Source organism: Microtus oregoni, unplaced genomic scaffold (assembly GCF_018167655.1).
Source record: "Microtus oregoni isolate MIOR12 unplaced genomic scaffold, Mior012 000025F_ref0000491, whole genome shotgun sequence".
Classification (NCBI taxonomy): domain Eukaryota; kingdom Metazoa; phylum Chordata; class Mammalia; order Rodentia; family Cricetidae; genus Microtus; species Microtus oregoni.
In genome coordinates, this window is record NW_024543084.1 from 24,977,935 (window position 1) to 24,998,324 (window position 20,390).

At 51.9% G+C, this 20,390-nt stretch overlaps 1 protein-coding gene across 1 annotated transcript; it reads right to left on the reverse strand.

Moving 5' to 3' along the window:
• Nucleotides 1-335: 335 nt before the first annotated feature.
• On the reverse strand, nt 336-17,331 carry Colgalt1 (collagen beta(1-O)galactosyltransferase 1). Its single transcript, XM_041674700.1, has 12 exons — nt 17,040-17,331; nt 16,109-16,219; nt 15,377-15,494; nt 9,625-9,759; nt 8,884-9,088; nt 4,832-4,951; nt 4,163-4,239; nt 3,974-4,080; nt 3,446-3,578; nt 2,163-2,290; nt 1,784-1,990; nt 336-1,644 (listed from the first exon to the last, which is right to left on the reverse strand). Exons 1-12 carry the CDS (start codon nt 17,291-17,293, stop codon nt 1,377-1,379), a joined length of 1,863 nt encoding a protein of 620 aa, XP_041530634.1. The 5' UTR covers nt 17,294-17,331; the 3' UTR covers nt 336-1,376.
• Between the last annotated feature and the right edge of the window lie 3,059 nt (nt 17,332-20,390).

Below are 20,390 nucleotides of genomic sequence, written 5' to 3' on the forward strand. Positions count from 1 at the left end.
AGAGTCGGCTGTCAGGCTCCATGGGGCCTTGAGCCCCACAGGAACTGGGACCAGCAGCCCAGTCTCCCTGTCCCAGGGTCCACAGCATCCGCTCTGGTGGGCTCCTTCCGTGAACATGGCATTTGTTCCCTTGGGAACAGACTGTGATGGACCCCACAGCATCTTGGAGAATCCACCAGCCGCTCCCAGGATGCTTTATGGGGTGGGGGATATGGGATCCCCAGTACATCCTGACCCACACTCCCTTAAGTGCTTGGAAGTCTGCATAACATGTACCTTTAAGAACCCTGCCCCCCCAAATCTTGATAGGGACTCGGGGCAGCATGACCACAAGCTTCAGCCAAAACCAACCAGGAGTATTTAATACAACCGTGAGCAAGTTACCAAGATCTGAGCAAGCAGTCATCCTCTAGAGGCGAGACCTTCTGCCTGCTGACATCCGATCTGGCTTTGAAGGCACAGTGACCCCCTGGCCCTGCAAGGAAACGTACTGCCAAGGCAAATAGGAACACCCCAATGCAGCTGGGCCACTACAAGGCCCCACAAATAGAAACACCCCAATGCAGCCGGGCCCCTTCAAGGCCCCACATGCACAAGAGCAAGCAGGGGACACCTGAGACACAAGGGCAGGGAGAAGCTATGGAAGCCAGGGGTGGGCAAGGGAGCCCCAGCCCCCGTGACGCCCCCTCCAGGGGGGCTGGCAAGGCCACCAGTACCCTGAAACCCAGCAGTCAAGTGTAAGGAGAGCAGCGTCCCTCTGGACAAGGGGAAGCTGCTGTCCTCTCACAGACAGGCTGCGAGTCCTCAAGGCCTGGCATGCCATAGGCGCTCAATAAAGGCCTACTACACTCTGTCCTTGCGCTCAGCACGGCAACCCACGGAAGGGGGAGCACCAATGGGACCACCACCCCCAGCACCTAATGGGCGACACACAGCAGGTACTCAACTCAGTGTTGCCAAGACCTGGCGTCAGCAGGTGCCTAGCACGTCGACTTTTCTTATTTCTGTATCTCTAGGGCTAAGAATGGTGCCCAACACACAGTATGTCCTCAATAAAGATTTTAAAATAAGTGTGCATCCCTAATATCTGACTCGGCCTGATCACTAACCACCGATGTTCAAATCAATCCCTGATGCAGGAAGTGCTAAGCCTGTTCACCGCTCTAACAAACCTTTCTTCGCGGTGGACACAACGGAGAGACAGACAACCTCCCAGTGCCTAGCCCCATTCCTGGCATAGTGAACATTCCATTAATAGTGCCAGTGTGCAAGTGACCGCTGAGCAGGAGACGGAAGCCGTCTGCTACAGAGTCCTCTACGGTCTGCCTGGGTGGCCCTGTGATCCGGGGCAGTCACTCTGCCTTTTGCCAGCTGCCTCAGAGCTCGTCCCGAGCGGCGCTGTCCAGCGGGGATTGCAGCACGTCAGAGTTCTTGGCCTCCCGGCTCAGCGCCTGCTGCTCTCGCATCTTCTGGGACTTGGCTCGGTCCCAGTCAGTCTTAACGTGCTCGTTATCCCACACAACTGAGGTCTCCGTGTCGCTCACATAGCCGTCGTCCCCAGTGTAGTGTGTAGGGTAGACGAGGAGCGGCTCCACAGAGAAGGCGCGCAGGTTGCGGGGAGAGAAGTGAGTCTTATATTCTGACCTAGGAGAGACAGGAGGCACAGGGGGAGATGGAGACCCTCCTTCAAGCACACTAGGACTTGTCCCCCTGCCCTGATCTCCCAGGACTCAGACTGCAGTCTGCCACCCCACCCCTCAGCAGCTCTTCACAGCCCCCTTACACTGGGTGCTTATCAAACATGACGGGCAGGAACTCGTCAACTGGCAGCATTTTGGCCAGCGGCTTGGCTCTAAGCAATTTGCGAGCGCCCTGCAGGGAGATCACGTAGGCGAGTGTCCAGTAGGAGTAGTCGGCCTCCACCAGGTTCCTCACGCGGGGCACGGCCTTTTCTGGCTGCTCCACCTGCATGCGCTTCCGGCCCACGTATCTGGGGTGAAGAATCAGAGACCTGTCACTCACCCCCCCCCCCCCACCGGCCAGAGAATACCACCCGACATCAGGGACAGCGCTGGGCCCAAGTCAACCCAGCAGGTCCTCCAGGCTCCAGACCCGCACCCAGGCTGACATCCATCTTGGCCCCTCCCACCAACCCCACTCACATGAGGTCCCAGTCCAAGCCCTCGCGCTCCACATCCCGCATGAGGTTCATCAGGCGTCTCTTGAAGAAGATCTCAAAACGCAGATCATCCTCAAACACGAGGGATTTCTGCAGTCCCCGGTCGACCACCTGAAGGAAGGGGCTCCGCCAAGTCACAAAGACCTGTCCACATCCAGCTGTGTGCCCACCACAGCTGCCTCCCAGCCTCCCACATCATCCAGCTGTGTGCCCACCACGGCTGCCTCCCAACCTCCCACATCCAGCTGTGTGCCCCCACATCCAGCTGTGTGCCCACCACAGCTGCCTCCCAGCCTCCCACATCCAGCTGTGTGCCCACCACAGCTGCCTCCCAGCCTCCCACATCCAGCTGTGTGCCCACCACGGCTGCCTCCCAGCCTTCCACGTCCAGCTGTGTGCCCACCACAGCTCTCTTTTCCCCCTTGCCTGGGCTCTTCTGCTCTAGGACCTTTGCCTGTGTTTTGCTTGGGAAACCAAGAAGCCTTTCTCTCGGCAACAACAGGCAGGCTCCTCCACCCTTCCTCCTTGGTCTAGGATGCCCCTGTCTAGAAGGCTTCACCATCATCCAGCTAAGAGACTGCCACGAGGAACTTCAGGAAGGAAGGACAGCCCATGCAAGAACCCATTACTTTGGGCATCCAGGTGTCCTTTTTCTTGTTCCTCATCATCTGGAGTCAACGCCCCACCTATCCAGCCTCCAATTTGCAGGTTAAAAATTTGGTTTTTGGGGCTGGAGAGATGGCTCTGAGGTTATGAGCATTGCCTGCTCTTCCAAAGGTCCTGAGTTCAATTCCCAGCAACCACATGGTGGCTCACAACCATCTGTAATGGGGTCTGGTGCCCTCTTCTGGCCTGCAGGGATATATACACAGAATATTGTATACATAATAAATAAATATTTAAAAAAAATTTTGGTTCTTGTGTGGTTTTAGCATCACCTGCTGTTCCCTAACGCATAGCCGAGCGACACTAACGCCAAAGGTCATCACATGTAAAGACACAGAGCACAGTCAGGTTGGGGCGCAAGGTCTCACTTGGGGACCACAGCCCCAGCCTCACCTGCAGGCCCTCCCCAGGCCAACTTTCTACAATGAAAGGGCAGTAGCCGCCCCACTCAGAAGAACCATGGCCAACGTAAAGACAGTTTATGGGACAGACACCGAAACACAGCCACAGAGCCTGCTGCTGGAGGCACGAGGACCACAGTCCTCCCTGGGCCTCCGAGGCTGACCAAGGACCGTGGGCTAGCCCCTTACCCACACCTACCTCCCTCCAGATGTTGTAGTGGCTGAGGAAGCAGCCCAGCTCTCCCTTGGTTAGGGGTCGCCCGTGGTAGGGGTCCCGGTAGCCAGGCAGCATCTGGATGCCCAGGGCCTCCACCTGGCTGGTGTTCATGGCTCTGGAGAGGTCCAGGGAGAGGAGGATGGAGAACAGGGTGAGGAAAATGGAAAAAAGCTGTCTACCAATCAACCTCTGACCTTCTGTGGACCTAACCGGTTGGGTCCAAGCCCAGACACCATTCGGCTTTGTTCAAGAGCATGGCAGCCTGTCTGAGGATAAGATGCCTTCCTGCCTTCTTGGCTGCACCGAGGGTCTGCCAAAGTTGACTCCACCCCCTTCATGTGTACAAGCTTGAACGTATGCACACACACACACACACACATGCACACACACGCCCGTACATACACACGCGCACACACACACGCCCGTACATACACACGCACACACACACACACGCAACATACGCACAACACATGCACAACACATGAACGGTTGCGCGTGTGCAGGACATACTTGCCATCCACGGCCTCCACCAGCTTGCAGTCGATCTCTTGCTCATGCAGGGCCCGCAGCATGCGTTCTCGCCGGTCCCGCCTCCGCTTCAGGTTGATCATGAAAACCTGTGATTACAGTTTCAGTGACCCCAGGTCAGTCAGCTGCCTCCCTACCCGGGGGTGGGGGGCGGGGGGGTGCCCAGCCCACCTCATCAAAGCCCATCTTGTCTGCAGTCTTGCTGGGTGCTGAGATGAACTGGGACAGCTGCACTGGCGGGTGCTTTACTAACAGGAAGAAAATAGGGGTCACTGGGGTCCTAGGGCCCCATGCCCTCCAAACCCCCATCTCAGTTGTTGGCACCAGATCCCAAGGGGTCCATTCCTGCCCCGGACCTTCACCCATGCCACATTCCTAAGATGCCCAAATCAACTTAGACCTCAGCGATGACCCAGGGGCAGCCTCCGGGCCTCTGGCTGGTCAGGCCTGGGATTCAACGCTGTCCCTGCTCTAACTCCATCTCTAACATCCTGGAGGAGTGTGGGGTCTGCCCACTCACGGTACACAGCCCAGAGCTTGGTATACAGCAGGCGCTCAGCAGCTACTGCAGAATTATCCCAGGAGCGGCCCCTGCTCTCCTCAGCCACACTCTCAAGCTTCTCAGAATCGCAGTGAGGCTCACGCTGGCTGCTGTCACTCCAAATGTGTCCCCGCAAATGCTACATGGGTATAGCACCCCTTCTAACTCCACTGCAAACATGATCAGTCTTTCAGGCTGGGATCTCACCCTGTAGCCCAGGCTGTTCCTTGACCTGGAACTCAGCCTCTGGAGTCACACACGCTCCATGCCAGGATTGCCGCCCAACAGCACCCACTCACCCATGACCTCCAGCTGCACGTGCATGAAGCTCTCTGCCTCGTCCTGCAGGCTGCTATGCGCACGCAGAGGCACGGGCAGGAAGCCGTACACCTCCTTATTGCACACGTACATCTGCACCTCTAGTGTGGGGACAAGAGAGAAGTCAGGGTGGTACCCGTCCATCATCCCAGGGCTCGGGATGAAGGCAGGGATGGGGAGCTGCAGACCAGCCCGGGCTACGCTGTGAGGCCTCGACAAGCAAAAGGTTTCAGATTTCAGTCATTCTTCGAAAATGTAAAAACTGATTTTGGTTTGTGAGTGTTCAAAAGTGAGATGAGGCCCTCATCAGTCAGCACCACAGGGCTCATGAGAAAGGCTGGCCTCGAACACACAGAGATCCGCCTCTGCCTCCTGAGCACCGGGATTAAAGGTGTGTGCCACGGTGCCTGAAGATCTGAGTTCCATCCCCAGGACCCACAGTGGACAGAGAGAACCGATACCTGCAGGTCCTCCAACTTCTAAGTGTGCCGTGCTGATCACACACAAGTTACTGCAGTGTACACAAATCCACTGCAAGCGTGCTCATGAACACACACATACACACACACACACACACACACACACACAACTGGGAGATGAAAATAGTAACTACGCATGTCTATTCTTCTGTTGTTTGGTATGGGATCTCACTGTGTGTGCCCATAGTAGTATAGTATTTGTGTTTTAATAAATAAAGCTTGCTTGAAGATCAATGCAAAGCAGCCAGACTAGCCAATCAGACAGTGGTGGCACACACCTTTAATCCCAGCAGCCACACTAGTTAGCCATAGAGGCAGTGGCGGTGGTGGTGCACACCTTTAATCCCATATTTAACAAGTGGTGCTGGCATACTGGATATCAACACGTAGAAGAGTGAAAATAGATCCATATCTATCACCATGCACAAAACTCAAGTCCAAATGGATCAAAGACCTCAACATAAAGCCAGTCACACTGAACCTCATAGAAGAGAAAGTGGGAAGTACACTTGAGCACATCGGTACAGGGAACCACTTCCTAAATAGAACCCCAGTAGCAGACTCTGAGAGAAACAATTAATAAATGGGACCTCCTGAAACTGAAAAGCTTCTGAAAAGCAAAGGACACCATCAACAAGACAAAACGACCACCTACAGAATGGGAAAAGATCTTCACTAACCCCACATCAGACAGAGGTCTGATCTCTAAAATATACAACGAACTCAAGAAATTGGACACCAAAGATCATATAATCCAATAAAAAAAAATGGAGTAAAGACCTAAACAGAGAACTCTCAAGAGAGGAATCTAAAATGGCTGAAAAACACTTAAGGAAATGTTCAACATCCTAAGTCATCAGAGAAATGCAAATCAACTCTGAGATTCCATCTTACACCTGTAAGAATGGCCAAGATCAAAAACACCGATGACAGCTTATGCTGGAGAGGTTGTGGGGAAAAGGGAACACTTCTGCATTGCTGGTGGGAGTGCAAGCTGGTACAACCCCTTTGGATGTCAGTGTGACGATTTCTCAGAAAATTAGGAAACAACCTTCCTCAAGACCCAGTAATACCACTTTTGGGTATATATCCAAAGGATGCTCAATTGTGCCACAAGGACACGTGCTCAACTATGTTCATAGCAGCGTTGTTTGTCATAGCCAGAACCTGGAAACAACCTAAATGCCCCTCGACTGAAGAATGGATAAGGAAAATGGTACATTTACACAGTGGAGTACTACACAGCAGGAAAAAATAATGACAGCTTGAATTTTGCAGGAAAATGGATGGAGCCAGAAAACATTATTTTGAGTGAGGTAACCCAGACCCAGAAAGACAATTACCATATGTACTCACTCATAGGTGGTTTTTAAACATAAAGGAAAGAAAGCTAGCCTACAAACCACAATCCCAGAGAACTTAGACAACAATGTGGACACTAAGAGAGACTTACGTAGATCTAATCTAAGTGGGAAGCAGAAAAAGACAAGATCGCCTGAGTAAATTGGAAGCATGTGGACTTTGGGGGAGATTTGAAGAGGGGAGGGGAGAGGCAGGGAGGGGAGCAGAGAAAAATGTAGAGCTCAATAAATATTAATAAAAAAATAAAGAGGTGGATTTTTTTTTTTTTTTTGGTTTTTCGAGACAGGGTTTCTCTGTGGCTTTGGAGCCTGTTCCTGGAACTAGCTCTGTAGACCAGGCTGGTCTCGAACTCACAGAGATCCGCCTGCCTCTGCCTCCCGAGTGCTGGGATTAAAGGTGTGCGCCACCATCGCCCGGCTAAGAGGTGGATTATTAAATCTACTTTTTAAAAGCAACTACTAGTTTTAAATGTTTTACATTGGATTGGACTTTTGTATATTGTGTACAAATTTTGTATACTGATACAAATTTGAGATTAATTTTGTGAGAACATACTGTACATACATTTCTACTCTTGTTTAAGGTACTGTACCTATACAGCTCATTTAACAATAATGCAAATTTCTAGTCCTTGAAAATTATTATTACCAACTGTTTAGGATAACAAGGAAATGCAGGTTAGTAGTTAATCACCTAGTATAACAGAACTTGTAGTCACATTAGGTATGCTTTCAAAGTCAAACAAAGATTTTAAATAGACAGACCATATTCAAACACTTCATAGATCTATAGAATACAGCATTTAAGATGGTCCAATAACATAATTCTTTTTAATGACAATGAGACATGTCTGCTCCTGGCAGCACCAATCTAACTCAGAGAAAATAAATGGGCATTGAAGAAACTCCACATGGAGCTTACTTTCCTTATGGGAAAAGTAAGCCACTGGGCAAGAAATGCCCTTCCCTCAACTGCTGACAGTATGCTGTCCTAATTGGACAAGCAGGACACAAAAGAAACATTGTCAAGACAAGGAGGGACAACCCTTCAGAATATTCTGCTTCACAGAAGTCTGTCAGATATGCTAGGCCTGTGGACCTAAGATGGATGCCCCAACGTCGCAGAGGAACCATGGGTGACTGTCCTTGCAGTCAGCTGTTTCTGTCATTTCTCACATTTTTTGGAAGTCGCCTGTTCACACTTCCTGCTTACTCAGGAATAATATTATTTCCTTATTGGGTCTCTGAGGGACTGAAGATTAGTTATAGTTTACCAGATGCAGAAAGCAAGTTATGATAGAAAGTAAATTAGGTACAAGACTTTGGACTCACAAGATAGGATAGATATGGAGTATTTTCTCTGAATTTATCAAATACAAAGGACTACACATTGTCAATGTATTTATTGCCTGTATAGTTATTGTACTTATTGTATATAGTTTTTTTTTATGTTAGTCATAGCCTTCTTTTTTATTTTAGACAAATAAAGTGGTATATTATTTGTGTTTTAATAACTAAAGCTTGGCCGGGCGGTGGTGGCGCACGCCTTTAATCCCAGCACTCGGGAGGCAGAGGCAGGCGGATCTCTGTGAGTTCGAAACCAGCCTGGTCTACAAGAGCTAGTTCCAGGACAGGCTCCAAAACCACAGAGAAACCCTGTCTCGAAAAACCAAAAAAAAAAAAAAAAAAAAGAGCTAGTTCCAGGACAGGAACCAAAAGCTACGGAGAAACCCTGTCTCGAAAATTAAAAACAAACAAACAAACAAAAAAACTAAAGCTTTCCTGAAGGTCAGTGCAAAGCAGCCAGTCTAGCCAGCTACACAGGCAGGTGGTGTGCCTTTAATCCCAGTACTAGCGAGGAATATAAAACGGGAGGACAGGTCTCAGCTCAGTCTCAGCCTGAGGATTGTGAAGGTAGGATCGCCCATTTCCAGTCTGAGGTAGTGGTAGGAGCCAGTGGCTGGCTGCTATTTTTCAGGTTGAACCCCAATATCTGTCTCTGGGTTTATACTATTCATGCTACCTGTGCCACTAATTTACCACCCTCCTGCCTCAGTTTCCCAAGTCCCAGGACCACAGCAGAACCTCCCTGAACAAGGCGGTGACCGAGGCCCATCTGCGCGCTCCACTCTTATTCCTTGGACTTGCTCAGTATGGAGCCCACACAACCACTGGGCTTCAGGCCTCACTTACCTGCCTGCTTGCAGGAGAAGGCAAACACAATGATGTCGTCAAAAGACCAGGTGTAGTCAGGGTGCGGTGGATAGAAGGCCAGGCTCCTGGACGCTGCCTTCCGCAGGTCGATGAGAAAGGTGGAATGCACCATGGGAACGGCGAAGCAGCCTCTGCGGTCTCGTTTCCGGATGGGGATGTAGGCAGGGGTGCGCTTGTAGTAGCCCTGAGTGGGTGGAGGATGGGGATGTAGGCAGGGGTGCGCTTGTAGTAGCCCTGCCGGGGGTGGAGGGTGGGGACTGTAGGCGGGGGTGCAGCTTGTAGTAGCCCTGTGGGGGGGAGTGGTGGGGTGAAGGGTGGGGTGAAGGGTGGGGACTGTAGGCAGGGGTGCAGCTTGTTAGCTCTGCGGGGGTGGGGGGGTGGGGGGATGGAGGCAGGGGTGCTGCTTGTTAGCCCTGCAGGGGCAGGGTGGTCAGGAGGCACTGAGCCCACAGCTGAGTGTACTCTCAGGCCTGCACCCAGCCACAGCAGGCCTCCCAAGTGACCTGAAGTGGACATGGCTGGGTCCATTAGAGTCGATCCCCAGTTGCCCGAGACTGTTGGAGCACCAGGTTCAAGCCATGCCTGAAGGCCACTCCTGGAACTGCCACTTCCTAGCTGTCACCAAGTGAATTTGGGCTCCTGCTTCTGCCTCAGTAACAAAGGACCCCGCCCTGATGCTTGTCTGGGGTGACCCGTCTGCCCTGGTCCCCACCCACCTACCTGCGAAGTCATCCCACACCAGAAGTTGGAGTATGCTGCACGGGAATCCAGCATCGGGGCCACCACTGTCTTGTTCTCAGCAATGAGGAGACTCAGGGTATCAGGGTTGGTGATCAAGTTGTCACTGTCCACAAACTGCAAAAGGTTCACCAGCTGTTAGCATGACCAGACTCAGGTGAAGGTGTGGACATCCCAGGGAGCGCAGCGGTAAAGAGATTGGCTGCTCCTGCAGCAGATGTGGGCTGGTTCCCAGCACCCACGCTGTGACTCACAACATCTGTAACTCCAGTTCCTGGGGATCGGACGCCCTGTTTTGGCCTTCAGAGCACTAGGCAGGTATGTGGTACAGACACACATGCAGGCAAGACATTCATTTATACAAATAAAGAAAAATAATAGAAAGACTAGGCATGGTTTAGTGTGGCCATGACTGCTGCACACACACAGTGTCTGGGCTGCACACACACAGTGTCCGGACTGCACACACACACGCACACAAACACACACACACAGTGTCTGGACTGCACACACACACACACACACACACACAGTGTCCGGGCTGCACACACACAGTGTCTGGACTGCGCACACACACACACACACACACACACACACACACACACAGTGTCTGGACTGCACACACACACACACACACACACACACACACACACACAGTGTCCGGGCTGCACACACACAGTGTCTAGGCTGCACACACACAGTGTCCGGACTGCACTCACACACACACACAGTGTCTGGACTGCACACACACAGTGTCCGGACTGCACTCACACACACACACACACACAGTGTCCAGGCTGCACACACACACTCATACACAGTGTCTGGGCTGCACACACACACACACACACACACACACACACACACACACACAGTGTCCGGGCTGCACACAAGCTCCGGGAGGAAGTGGTGTCTTCTGTGCAGAGATCCCAGAACTGTGGAAATGAGACAGGAGCTGGACCAGTGGGTTCCAGCTGTGCTGAAACTGATTCAGGGAGTAACACAAATAATTATTTCTTTTATTATTTAAAAATAGAACCCTGGCCATTAAGTCTGGGGGCGTGGCTCTACCACAGTGCACTGCAATGCCAGAGGCAGCCACACTTCATTACAAAAGACTCAGCCTGGGGCTGGAGAGATGGCTCAGAGGATAAGAGCACAGGCTGCTCTTCCAGAGGTCCCAAGTTCAATTCCCAGCAACCACATGGTGGCTCACAACCATCTGTAATGAGGTCTGGTGCCCTCTTCTGGCCCTCAGGGATATATACAGGCAGAATATTGTATATATAATAAATAAATAAATCTTAAAAAAAAAAAAGACTTAGTCTGCATCAGGGACTGACCTGGCCTTTTTCTAGGGTTCAGCCACAGATCCACCTCCTATTGCCCCCATGCAACTGCTACCTGCACGTCAGAATCACTCAGCACCAGGCTCCATGGTGCGTCCCCAGCTGGAGAGGCAGCAGCCCCTGGGGAGCTATGGGGTCAAGTGCTAGTCTCACCTAAACCCTGCATATACTGGAATCTTGTGTGAGCCAGGGCAGCCTGGCAGCATGCCCAAAAGTTAGAGAAAGACAAGTCTAACTTTCCATCCTGGGAGATGAACCCCAAAGATTGGAAGGAATGGGTTCAAACATCGCACCCACCACAGGAGCCAAAAAGTCAGATACACACAATACCCCCGCAGAGACATCTGTGTGGAGGCCACGGTTTGGAATATTGCTTGGCCACCAAACGACAGACACACAAATTCTCGTTGATGTGAGGCTGATCTTTTTGTACACTGTGTGAAGAAACATCTGTCTGGCCTCACCTACCTCAGGTACCTTCTAATTGGTTTAGTATAGAGCTGAATGACCAATGGCTGGGCAGGGAGGACAGGCGGGACTTCCAGGCAGACAGGAACTCTAGGACAAACTCTGAGGCAAAAGATTCGCCAGCCAGGGCTACCCAGAGAAACCCTGTCTCAGAAACCAGAAGTTAAACAAGTAAATAAACAAACACATAAACATGAGCCTGGTGTGCTGCCGGCTGTCCCGGCATTCAGAGGCATGAGTCCAGCCTGGTTGAGAGTTCCAGACCAGTCAGGGATACATAACAAAAAGTCACATTAAAAAAAATACTAGGGCTGGAGAGATGGCTCAGTGGGTAAGAGCACTGGTTGCTCTTGCAGAGGACCAGAGTTCAGTTCCCAGCATCCACATGACAGTTCACATCTGTCTGCAACTCCAGTTCCGGGAGATCCAGCTCTCATACCAATGAACATAAAATAAAATCAAATAAATTAAAGGAAAATGAACTGCAACTCCAGTTCCGGGAGATCCAGCTCTCATACCAATGAACATAAAATAAAATCAAATAAATTAAAGGAAAATGAAAGCACCCAGTGTGGCGAGATTCCGCAGAGTGTTGGCGCTGGGCTTTGCACCACCTTTGGTGGCGGCTACCTTTTGTTGGACTCTTCTCGGATTTCTTCCAGAAGAATTCAGAGCCAAAGCATAGTTATGAAAGGACGTGGGAAAGCAAGAGGTCTCCTGACTCAGAACTGCTTGGGGAGAAGGGGTCCTCCACTTCCCCTAGACAGGGTTTCAGGGTTTCTCTGTAGCTTTGGACCCTGTCCTGGAACCAGCTCGGTAGACCAGGCTGGCCTCAAATTCAGAGATCTGCCTGCCTCTGCTTCCTGAGTGCTGGGATTTTTTTTAAAGTTTTATTTATTGGTGTTTGGCCTGCATGTATATCCGTGTGAGGGTGTCAGATCTTAGAGTTACAGACAGTTGTGAACTGCCACGTGGGTAGTGGGAATTGAACCCAGGTCCTTTGGAGAACAGCCAGTACTTTTAACCACTGAGCCATCTCTCTAGCGAATGCTGGGAGAGTGCTGGGATTAAAGTCGTGTGCCACTACCATCTGGCTCAGATGGGAGGTTTCGGTTCATAGAAACTTACTGGCTAAGAGGTGGAAACTGTGTTACAATAAAAAAAGTTTCTGCAGAGCAAGGGGCAGTCAATTGGCCAGAAGCTGGTTCCCCTGCTGTTTGGCTAAACCTGAAATCCATCCTGGAGACCCTTTTCTTCCACCGACCGGGAAGTAAACACACTCCAGTCCTGTGCTCCAAAGTCCCCTAGTACCAAAAGTACTTTTCCATAGAGAGCTTTGAGTCAGGTCACAGTGACCTCCTGGGGACCGTGAAAAGAGCCAGCCTCAAACCACAGAAGCCAAAAGCAGGGAAGGGCACCCCGTCTGTTCTGGGGGGCTACAAAAGGATCCACAAAGTTCCAGGAGTTTCTAGTAGCCTCCTGTTAGATCTCAAGCCTGGGACAGACTGAACATATCAAGCAGACCTGGCTGCCAGGTTTTCCCAGCATCCCTCAGTTACAGAGTATGGCGTCCATATCCCGCCCTCTGCCCAGCTCTGTCTGTTCCTGCCTCTAACAATAAACCCTCTCTTCCACCAAACCTATGAGCATGCATGTCCTTTCCTGTCCTTCTTATTTCTTATTTTTCACTCTGAATCTGCTCCAGGTCCATACTGTTTCTCTTTTCCGACCTCAGCATCTGCTTTCATTTCTGTAAGATGGGCCAAGGAGCTGGGTCCACCTTCCTCTTTCTGGAGTCTTTGCTGCCTTCCCCACTAGGCCTTCTGCACCTCAGGCATCCGGGATGACGTCATCAGTGGCCCTCTGGCCAAGGCTGACAATCTGAGTTCATCCCGGAGACTCACAGAAGGAGACAGCAGACTCCCCAAAACTGCCCTCCAGTCCCCACAAGATTATGACAATATGTGACCACCTACAAATAAATAAACATAATCAAGAAAGCAAAACAGCAGGGGCTGGAGAGACGGCTCAGAGCACTGACTCCTTCAGGGGTCCTGAGTTCAATTCCCAGTGCTTTCATGGTGGCTCACAAGCATCTATAATGAGATCTGGTGCCCTCTTCTGGTCTACAGGGATTCATGCAGGCAGAACACAGTGTATATATAATAAATAAATAAATCTTTAAAAAAAAACCCAAACAACAAAACCTGCTGCCACAGAAGAGGGGAGGGCCAATCAGAGCACAGACTCACCCCGCTCACAGACTCTATGGTTCCCCACTGGCCTCCAACGGTGACCCAATGCTCCCATGGCTGGGCCCTACCTCTTCCACATTCAGACTGAGTTCCTCCTGGGGTGCCGGCTGGGAACTAGGGGGCCAGACAAGGCCACCCAAGCTCACACAAGCTCTGACCTCCCTTCTCTGCTGAGCCTATGAAGACAGGTTCCCTGTAGACAAATAAGGACAGGGCCGAGCACCCAGCACACACGAGACCTCGGGTTCAGGTTCACCTCAGCCACAGCACAGGGTAATGTGGAGGTGGGGGGTTCTCACGCCAGTATCTCAGCACCTGGGAGGCTGCGGTTTCAGGCACACCATCACTACACAGCAACAGTTTACAGCAAGCAATCAACCAAACAGCAAACAGAACAGGCAAGACCCTGGAATCCAACTGGAGCCCCTCTCAGGGCTGCAAACCAGACCTCATGGCCGCCCCATGCGCGAATCCACCAACTGAACACCAGACCTCATGGCTGCCCCATGCGCGAATCCACCAACTGAACACCAGACCTCGTGGCCGCCCCATGCGCGAATCCACCAACTGAACACCAGACCTTGTGGCTGCCACGTGCCTGAATCTACCGCCACGTGCCTGAATCTACCCACTGAACAGAGGCCCCAGACCGCTCAGGACAGGGGGCAGTGACCCATGGACACAAAGTCTGATGTTGTGTACACACACACATTTCATTGGGGACCAAAGAGCTGGCTCAGCTGTTACCGCCCTGGCTGTTCTCACACAGGACCCAGGTCCAGTTCCCAGCACCTGCATGGCATCTCACAGCCATCTGTAACTCCAGTTCTGGGGGAGGTGACACCCTCTACTGATCTCTATAGGCACCAGGCACACGTGTGCTGCATAGACAGACATGCAGGCAAAACACCCATAAACACAAAATAAAAATAATAAATTAACCTAGCAGGGGGCGGTGGTGCACACCTTTAATCCCAGCACTCAGGAGGCAGAGTTTTAGCCCAACCTGTCTACAGAGGAAGTTCCAGAACACCGAGGGCTACACAAAGAAACCCTGTCTCAAAAAACCCAAATAAATTGTTAAAAAGTATGCATTTGAGTGCAGTGCCCACACAGGCCAGAAGGGGGTGCCAAATTCCCCCAGGCCCCGAGGTTACTGGGAGCTGATCCTGGGAGCTCACAGCCGGTCAGTGTTCCACAGCCACTGAACCCTCCAGCCCCAGATGCTTCCTCCTCACAGGCAGGGGAAGTCGGGGGAAGAGGAAGTAGGGACTCCCACGGCTTCGCACTTACAAGGCCCTAGTTCATGACCCTTGGTGATCCACAGTGAGTCAAAAAAGGTCAATCCCCAAGACAAGGTGGCCACTCCTGCAAGCTGACCTGCAAGCTCACACGCCAATAAATAAACAATGTTATTTTCAAACATCTATTTAAAAATACAACATAGTGCCCAAACAAGGGTATACAAACCCTACTTGCTCTTTCTGGAGGGCCTGGGATGGGACCCAGGCCTCAAGTACCCACTGAGCTATAGCCACAGCCCCCTCCCCTCTTTATTTTATTTATTTATTTGTTTGTTTATTTGAGACAAAGTTTTTTGTATAACCCCATGGGGTAACTCCTGGCTCCTGCATCTCCAGTGTCTCTCACCCAGAAACTCACCATGATGTAATCAGCCCACATATCCCGAGCTGACTTGAGAGCCGCCTGGCGCAACTTCATGACATGTTCATAGCGGGAGTCAGACCAGTGTTTGGGGCCCTCTTCATCTGGGTAGGAACTACGAGAGTAACTGTGATGTAAGGATATGGCACACAGCGAGCCCCCAGTCATAGACAACTTCACAGACGATAAGGCACACAGCAGATCTGAAGGCCTCCAAGTGGAGCACGGGGGAGGAAGTGTGCAGGGTCCTGGCCACCAGCCCAGCGTGTGTGAGGGTCCAGAGGCATAGACATGGCAGGCAAGCTGCGGCCCAAGGAAAGCTCTGCATGGCCGGGGGCACCCCAGGGCCATCAAGGTGCCTCTGGGCACAAAAGGAGTAAGAGAGCCCCGGCAGGTCACCAGATGCAATCCCACAGGCTAGTGCGTGGGGGTGGGCATCTGTGATTCCAGCACTCAGGAGACTGAGGCAGGAGGATGGCAAGTTTCAGGGCAGCCTGGGGCGAAGTTAGAGGAGAGTATGCCACAACACTCTGAGGCAGAAACACAACAGGTGGCCACCAGACGCAAAGGAATTCTGCCGGGAGGTGTGTCAGGCTAGTGCCCAAGGCTGGACAATGGAGTGAAGGACAATGGGACGAAGGTCGGCTAGAGAATCAGGATCTGCCAGCAAAGCCCAGGGTGGGGACAGAGCATGCTGGCTTCCCACTCCAGTGAAGATGGGAGACTCACCTGGGCTCCTCCGCTGGCCGCCACTCCACAGAGTGGTATAAACCCTTCACAGCCACCAGCCACTCTCGGAGTATGGCTGAAGTGTTGTCCGTGTTGTGATCCGTGGCCACCCTGTGAGCACAAGTGGATGATGGGTCAGAGCAGTCGGGGAATCAAAAGGCAAGACGGAACAACCAGATGGCGTGGGGGCTCTCCAGGCTGGCTCAGTCCCCACCACCTGCAATGCCCTGGATAAAGCACCCTCCCGCTCTGTGCCTACTGCCCATCAGAAACACGGCAGTGAGGATGACGCCCAGCTCACTGCTGCACAGCTGAACAAGGCCTGCTAATGTGGAAAGCACATTGTGGTGCCACAAAGAAAAACTATGTAAAAGGACACTGAGTGGGACGTCAGAAGCTGCCATGTCCCCTTGTGTGAAGGGTCCACTTCTTCCCACTGCCTTCAGGTCCCTTCCTCTACTCTTAAGTCACATAGGGGTCTGACTGGGTCTGGAAACCTGTTAAGTTCATTGACTTTGTTAGAGTGGAACGCCGGCCCGCGCCTGGGGCGCAAGACAGTGAGCTGGAAGGGTCTGGAAGCACCAGCCTGGCCCATTCTGAGAAGCCAGGGGTCCTAGAATCGCAGCTGTGAGGGCTGGCAGCAACCCAGAACCTGGCGGGAGCAGGCAGCAGCTCGGGGTCCCAAAGTGCAATCGGGACGAAAGCCGGTACTTCGGTTACAAAGCCGAACTCCCCAGGTGCATAACCCGGGTCCCTAGGTAGACAACCGAGTCCTAAACCGAGGCTCAACCGAGTCTCCGCAGTGCAGAGCCGAGTCCGCCAAGACATAACCGCATCCCTCGGGTACAAAATCGAGTCCCCGGATAAACAGCCGAATCCCCCGAGGTGCATAGCCGAGGCCCTGCGCACAGCGCCCGGGCCGGCCGCTCACCATAACGCCGTGCGCTCCCGTGGGTGGCGCAGCCGCTCCAGGGCGCCCAGCGTGGCCGGCAGCGCGGGCGCCGCGTTCCGCGCCAGCAGCGCGATGAGCACGCGCGGCGCCTGCAGGGGGGACTCGGGGCTCCAGCGCTCCTCGGGGAAGTAGCCGTCGATGCCCCGCGGGCCACCCGGCGGCAGCGGCAGCGGCAGCAGCAGGAGCAGCGGCAGGAACCGCAGCCCGCGCAACCCGCCGGGGAACGCCGCCATCGCGCCACGCGTCGCCTTTAAGCCGCTTTTCTGACGGCGGACCAGAGCCGCTCCTTAAAGGAGCCGGGGGGAGGGGCCATCAGGTCCCTCCCTTGACTTTCTCCTTAAAGGGAGGGGGCCCTCTGGCTGTGCTGTGAGTCGTCGGGGAGCGCCTGTGACAAGGCTGCGCCTTTAAAAGTTAACGCTGCTTCCCCCCCCCCCCCCCCCCCCCCCCCCGACAGTCCCGGCTCCCTTTCATGACGTCACCCGCAGGATGGCTCCGGAGCCCCGCCCTCAGCTCACACCTTAAAGGCGCAGAGGCGCTGTGTGACCGCACCCTGGTAGTGCAGCCCATTTCTTGAGCCCTCTTAAGTTGACTGTTCCTCTGTACTGAGGCTCCTAATTAGAATCATGTCAACCTTAGTTTCCTCGGTTACGACATGGTTATTTTCGTTTGTTTGTTGCTTCTGAATTACATTTTAAGGGACCAGCGAAATGGCTGAGTGGGTATGAGAGCTTTTTGCCACGCATGCAGTCCTGAGTTCTGGAAGGAGCCAACCATCCCAAAAACTGTTGTCCTCTGGCCTCCGTAAGAGTGCCTCTCACCCTGTTTTACTTATTTCTTTCATTTTCTGTGTACTAGTGTTTTGCCCACGTATATGTCTGTATACCACGGGTATGCATCAGATCGGCTAGAACTGGAGTTACAGGCGGTTGTGAGCCACCATGTGGCTCTGGGAATCGAACTCAGACCCTCTGGAAGAGCAACAAGTGGTCTTAACTGATGAGTCTTATCTCCAGGTCTCTAAATGTATTTTTGTGTGTCGGGAAGTGGATGTGGAAGTGAGTGTGTGTGTGTGGGGGGGGGGGGGGTCTTTTCATTCTTTTTCCCTGTGTACAGGAGACAGGGGACAAAGCCAAGGGCTTAGCACCCGGACTTTACCAGCTGAGCCATCCCACCAGCCCATGTCTTCTGGTTTGTGAAACAGGGTGGAACTCAGAGTATAGCCCACGCTTTCTATAAATTTACAGTGTTACTATAAAGTCTGTGCTAGCCTCCTGTGTTTTGGGGTGACCGCTACTCTGGTTCCTAGCCTCCCCGAGGAGTTGAAGACCCTGGGATTAACCAGCTGCCTCCAAACCCTGCCCCCCACCCCCCCATGGCCTCTGTTCAAATGATTCACTTTAGAGACTTCATAGGGCAAGAAGCCGGAGCCAGAACCAAAGGCTCCTGTTGCTGAGTGGGTTCTCTGGAAACCCTTACAGTTTTTCTTTTTGTTGTTTTGTTTTGTTTTTCAAGACAGGGTTTCTCAATATAGCCTTGACCTGGACCCACTATGGAGACCAGGCTGGCCTCAAACTCAGAGATCTGCCTGCCTTTGCCTCTGAGTGCTGGGATTAAAGATGTTAGCCACCAAGGCCCGGTCCTTCCATGTTCTTGTTTTGTTTTCTGCCCTCACCCTTATGAGGAATAGTCTCATGATCATGCTAATATCATTTCTAAGTAGTAGCTCAGCCAGCAAGGCTGAGCTGCCACTCAGGCCAAGGTATCCTCAGCTGCACAGATGGGTCCAGAAAGCCTCCATTTAACTAAACAAACAAAAATTTTCATCTAAAATCCCAACACTTGGGAAGCTGTGGCAGGGGAATCTTTGTGAGTTTGAGGCCAGCCTTGGTTACAGCGTATCCAGACCCATTATCACAAAGAAACGTATGGTACTCCCCATATAAGGTATGTGTTTGAGTTTTCTGGAAAAAATTCTCATTCTGAGGGGGAGGCAGGGCATGCTAACTTGGTCCATGTTGGGGCATATAGGTGTCAGTTTGAGAGCAAGGTTGGAAAGTTTTCATTAAAAAAAAAAAATCAAAAAACCCAACTCAATACCCTGTGAATTTTATGAAATCTCATACCAAGGAAGTAAAAGGACAGCAGGTCGCGTCCTCTGGGAAGGACTTGGCTCTGGTAGCTAACAGTTGCTCTCAAAGGCGGCAGCACCGCCCTGTTTCCAGAATTAGCTTCTACATGCTAGCCTGGGTCTCGGTGAGCATCTGTAGCAGTCAGAGAGACGCAAGATGAGCAAGTTATATTAAAAGTTAAATGTCCTGTGCTGAGGCTTGCAACCGACGCAGCTGGACTGCTTGGGGGCGGGGGACAACACCGACTCTCTGGAACCGCTCAGAAGTGTGTGTGTGGGGGGGGGGGGGCGCGACCAGGGTAACCAGGGTGTGGACTGGCCCGGAAGGCACGCAGTGGGTTGGGCTGGAGGCGGGCCTTCGCGCGCGGCTGGCCAATCAAACACGCAGCCCTGGGTATTTTAAAAACTCAAATCAGTCATCCACGCAATTAGAAATCAAACGATGATAAAATGGGGGCCAGTTAGGTGACTTAGCGACTGAAAGTGTTTGATTCCAAGCCTGACCTGAGTTTGAGCCTGAAGACACTCTTGATGGAAAGAAAAAAACCCACTTCCAGAAGTTGTCCCCTGATGCCACACACCCATGCATGTAAATACACACACACACCACCACCACCACCACCACCACCACCACCCCAAATAAATTTAAAAAGAAGCTTTAAAAAATGTACAGATTTGGGCTGGAGAGATGACTCAGCAGTTAGGAGCACTGTGTGTTCTTCCTAAAGGTCCTGAGTTCAGTTCCCAGAAACCACATGGCTCACAACCATCTGTAATGAGATCTGGTGCCCTCTTCTGGCCTTCAGGCATACATGCAGGCAGAGTACTGAGAATACTGTATACATAATAAATATTTTTTTTTATTATGTATACAATATTCTGTCTGTGTGTATGTCTGCAGGCCAGAAGAGGGCACCAGATCTCATTACAGATGGTTGTGAGCCACCATGTGGTTGCTGGGAATTGAACTCAGGACCTTTGGAAGAGCAGGCAATGCTCTTAACCGCTGAGCCATCTCTCCAGCCCCCTAAATAAATAAATCTTAAAAAAGATTTCTTTTAAAAAAAATGTACAGATTTTTAGGCCGGGCGGTGGTAGCCTATGCCTTCAATCCCAGCACTAGGGAGGCAGAGTCAGGTGAGTCCGAGAAACCCCTGTCTCAAAAAAAAAACTAAAAAAAAAGTACAGATTTTTAAAGTAAA

What these genes read in the sequence shown, in the direction of transcription:
- Colgalt1 (XM_041674700.1), bottom strand. Translation starts at nt 17,293, where the DNA reads ATGGCGGCGTTCCCCGGCGGGTTGCGCGGGCTGCGGTTCCTGCCGCTG. An exon ending in GTGGAGGCCGTGGATGGCAA is followed by an intron (nt 3,579 to 3,973) that starts GTATGTCCTGCA and finishes GGACCTCTCCAG; the next exon opens with AGCCATGAACACCAGCCAGG. An exon ending in ATGTTTGATAAGCACCCAGT is followed by an intron (nt 1,645 to 1,783) that starts GTAAGGGGGCTG and finishes TGTCTCTCCTAG; the next exon opens with GTCAGAATATAAGACTCACT.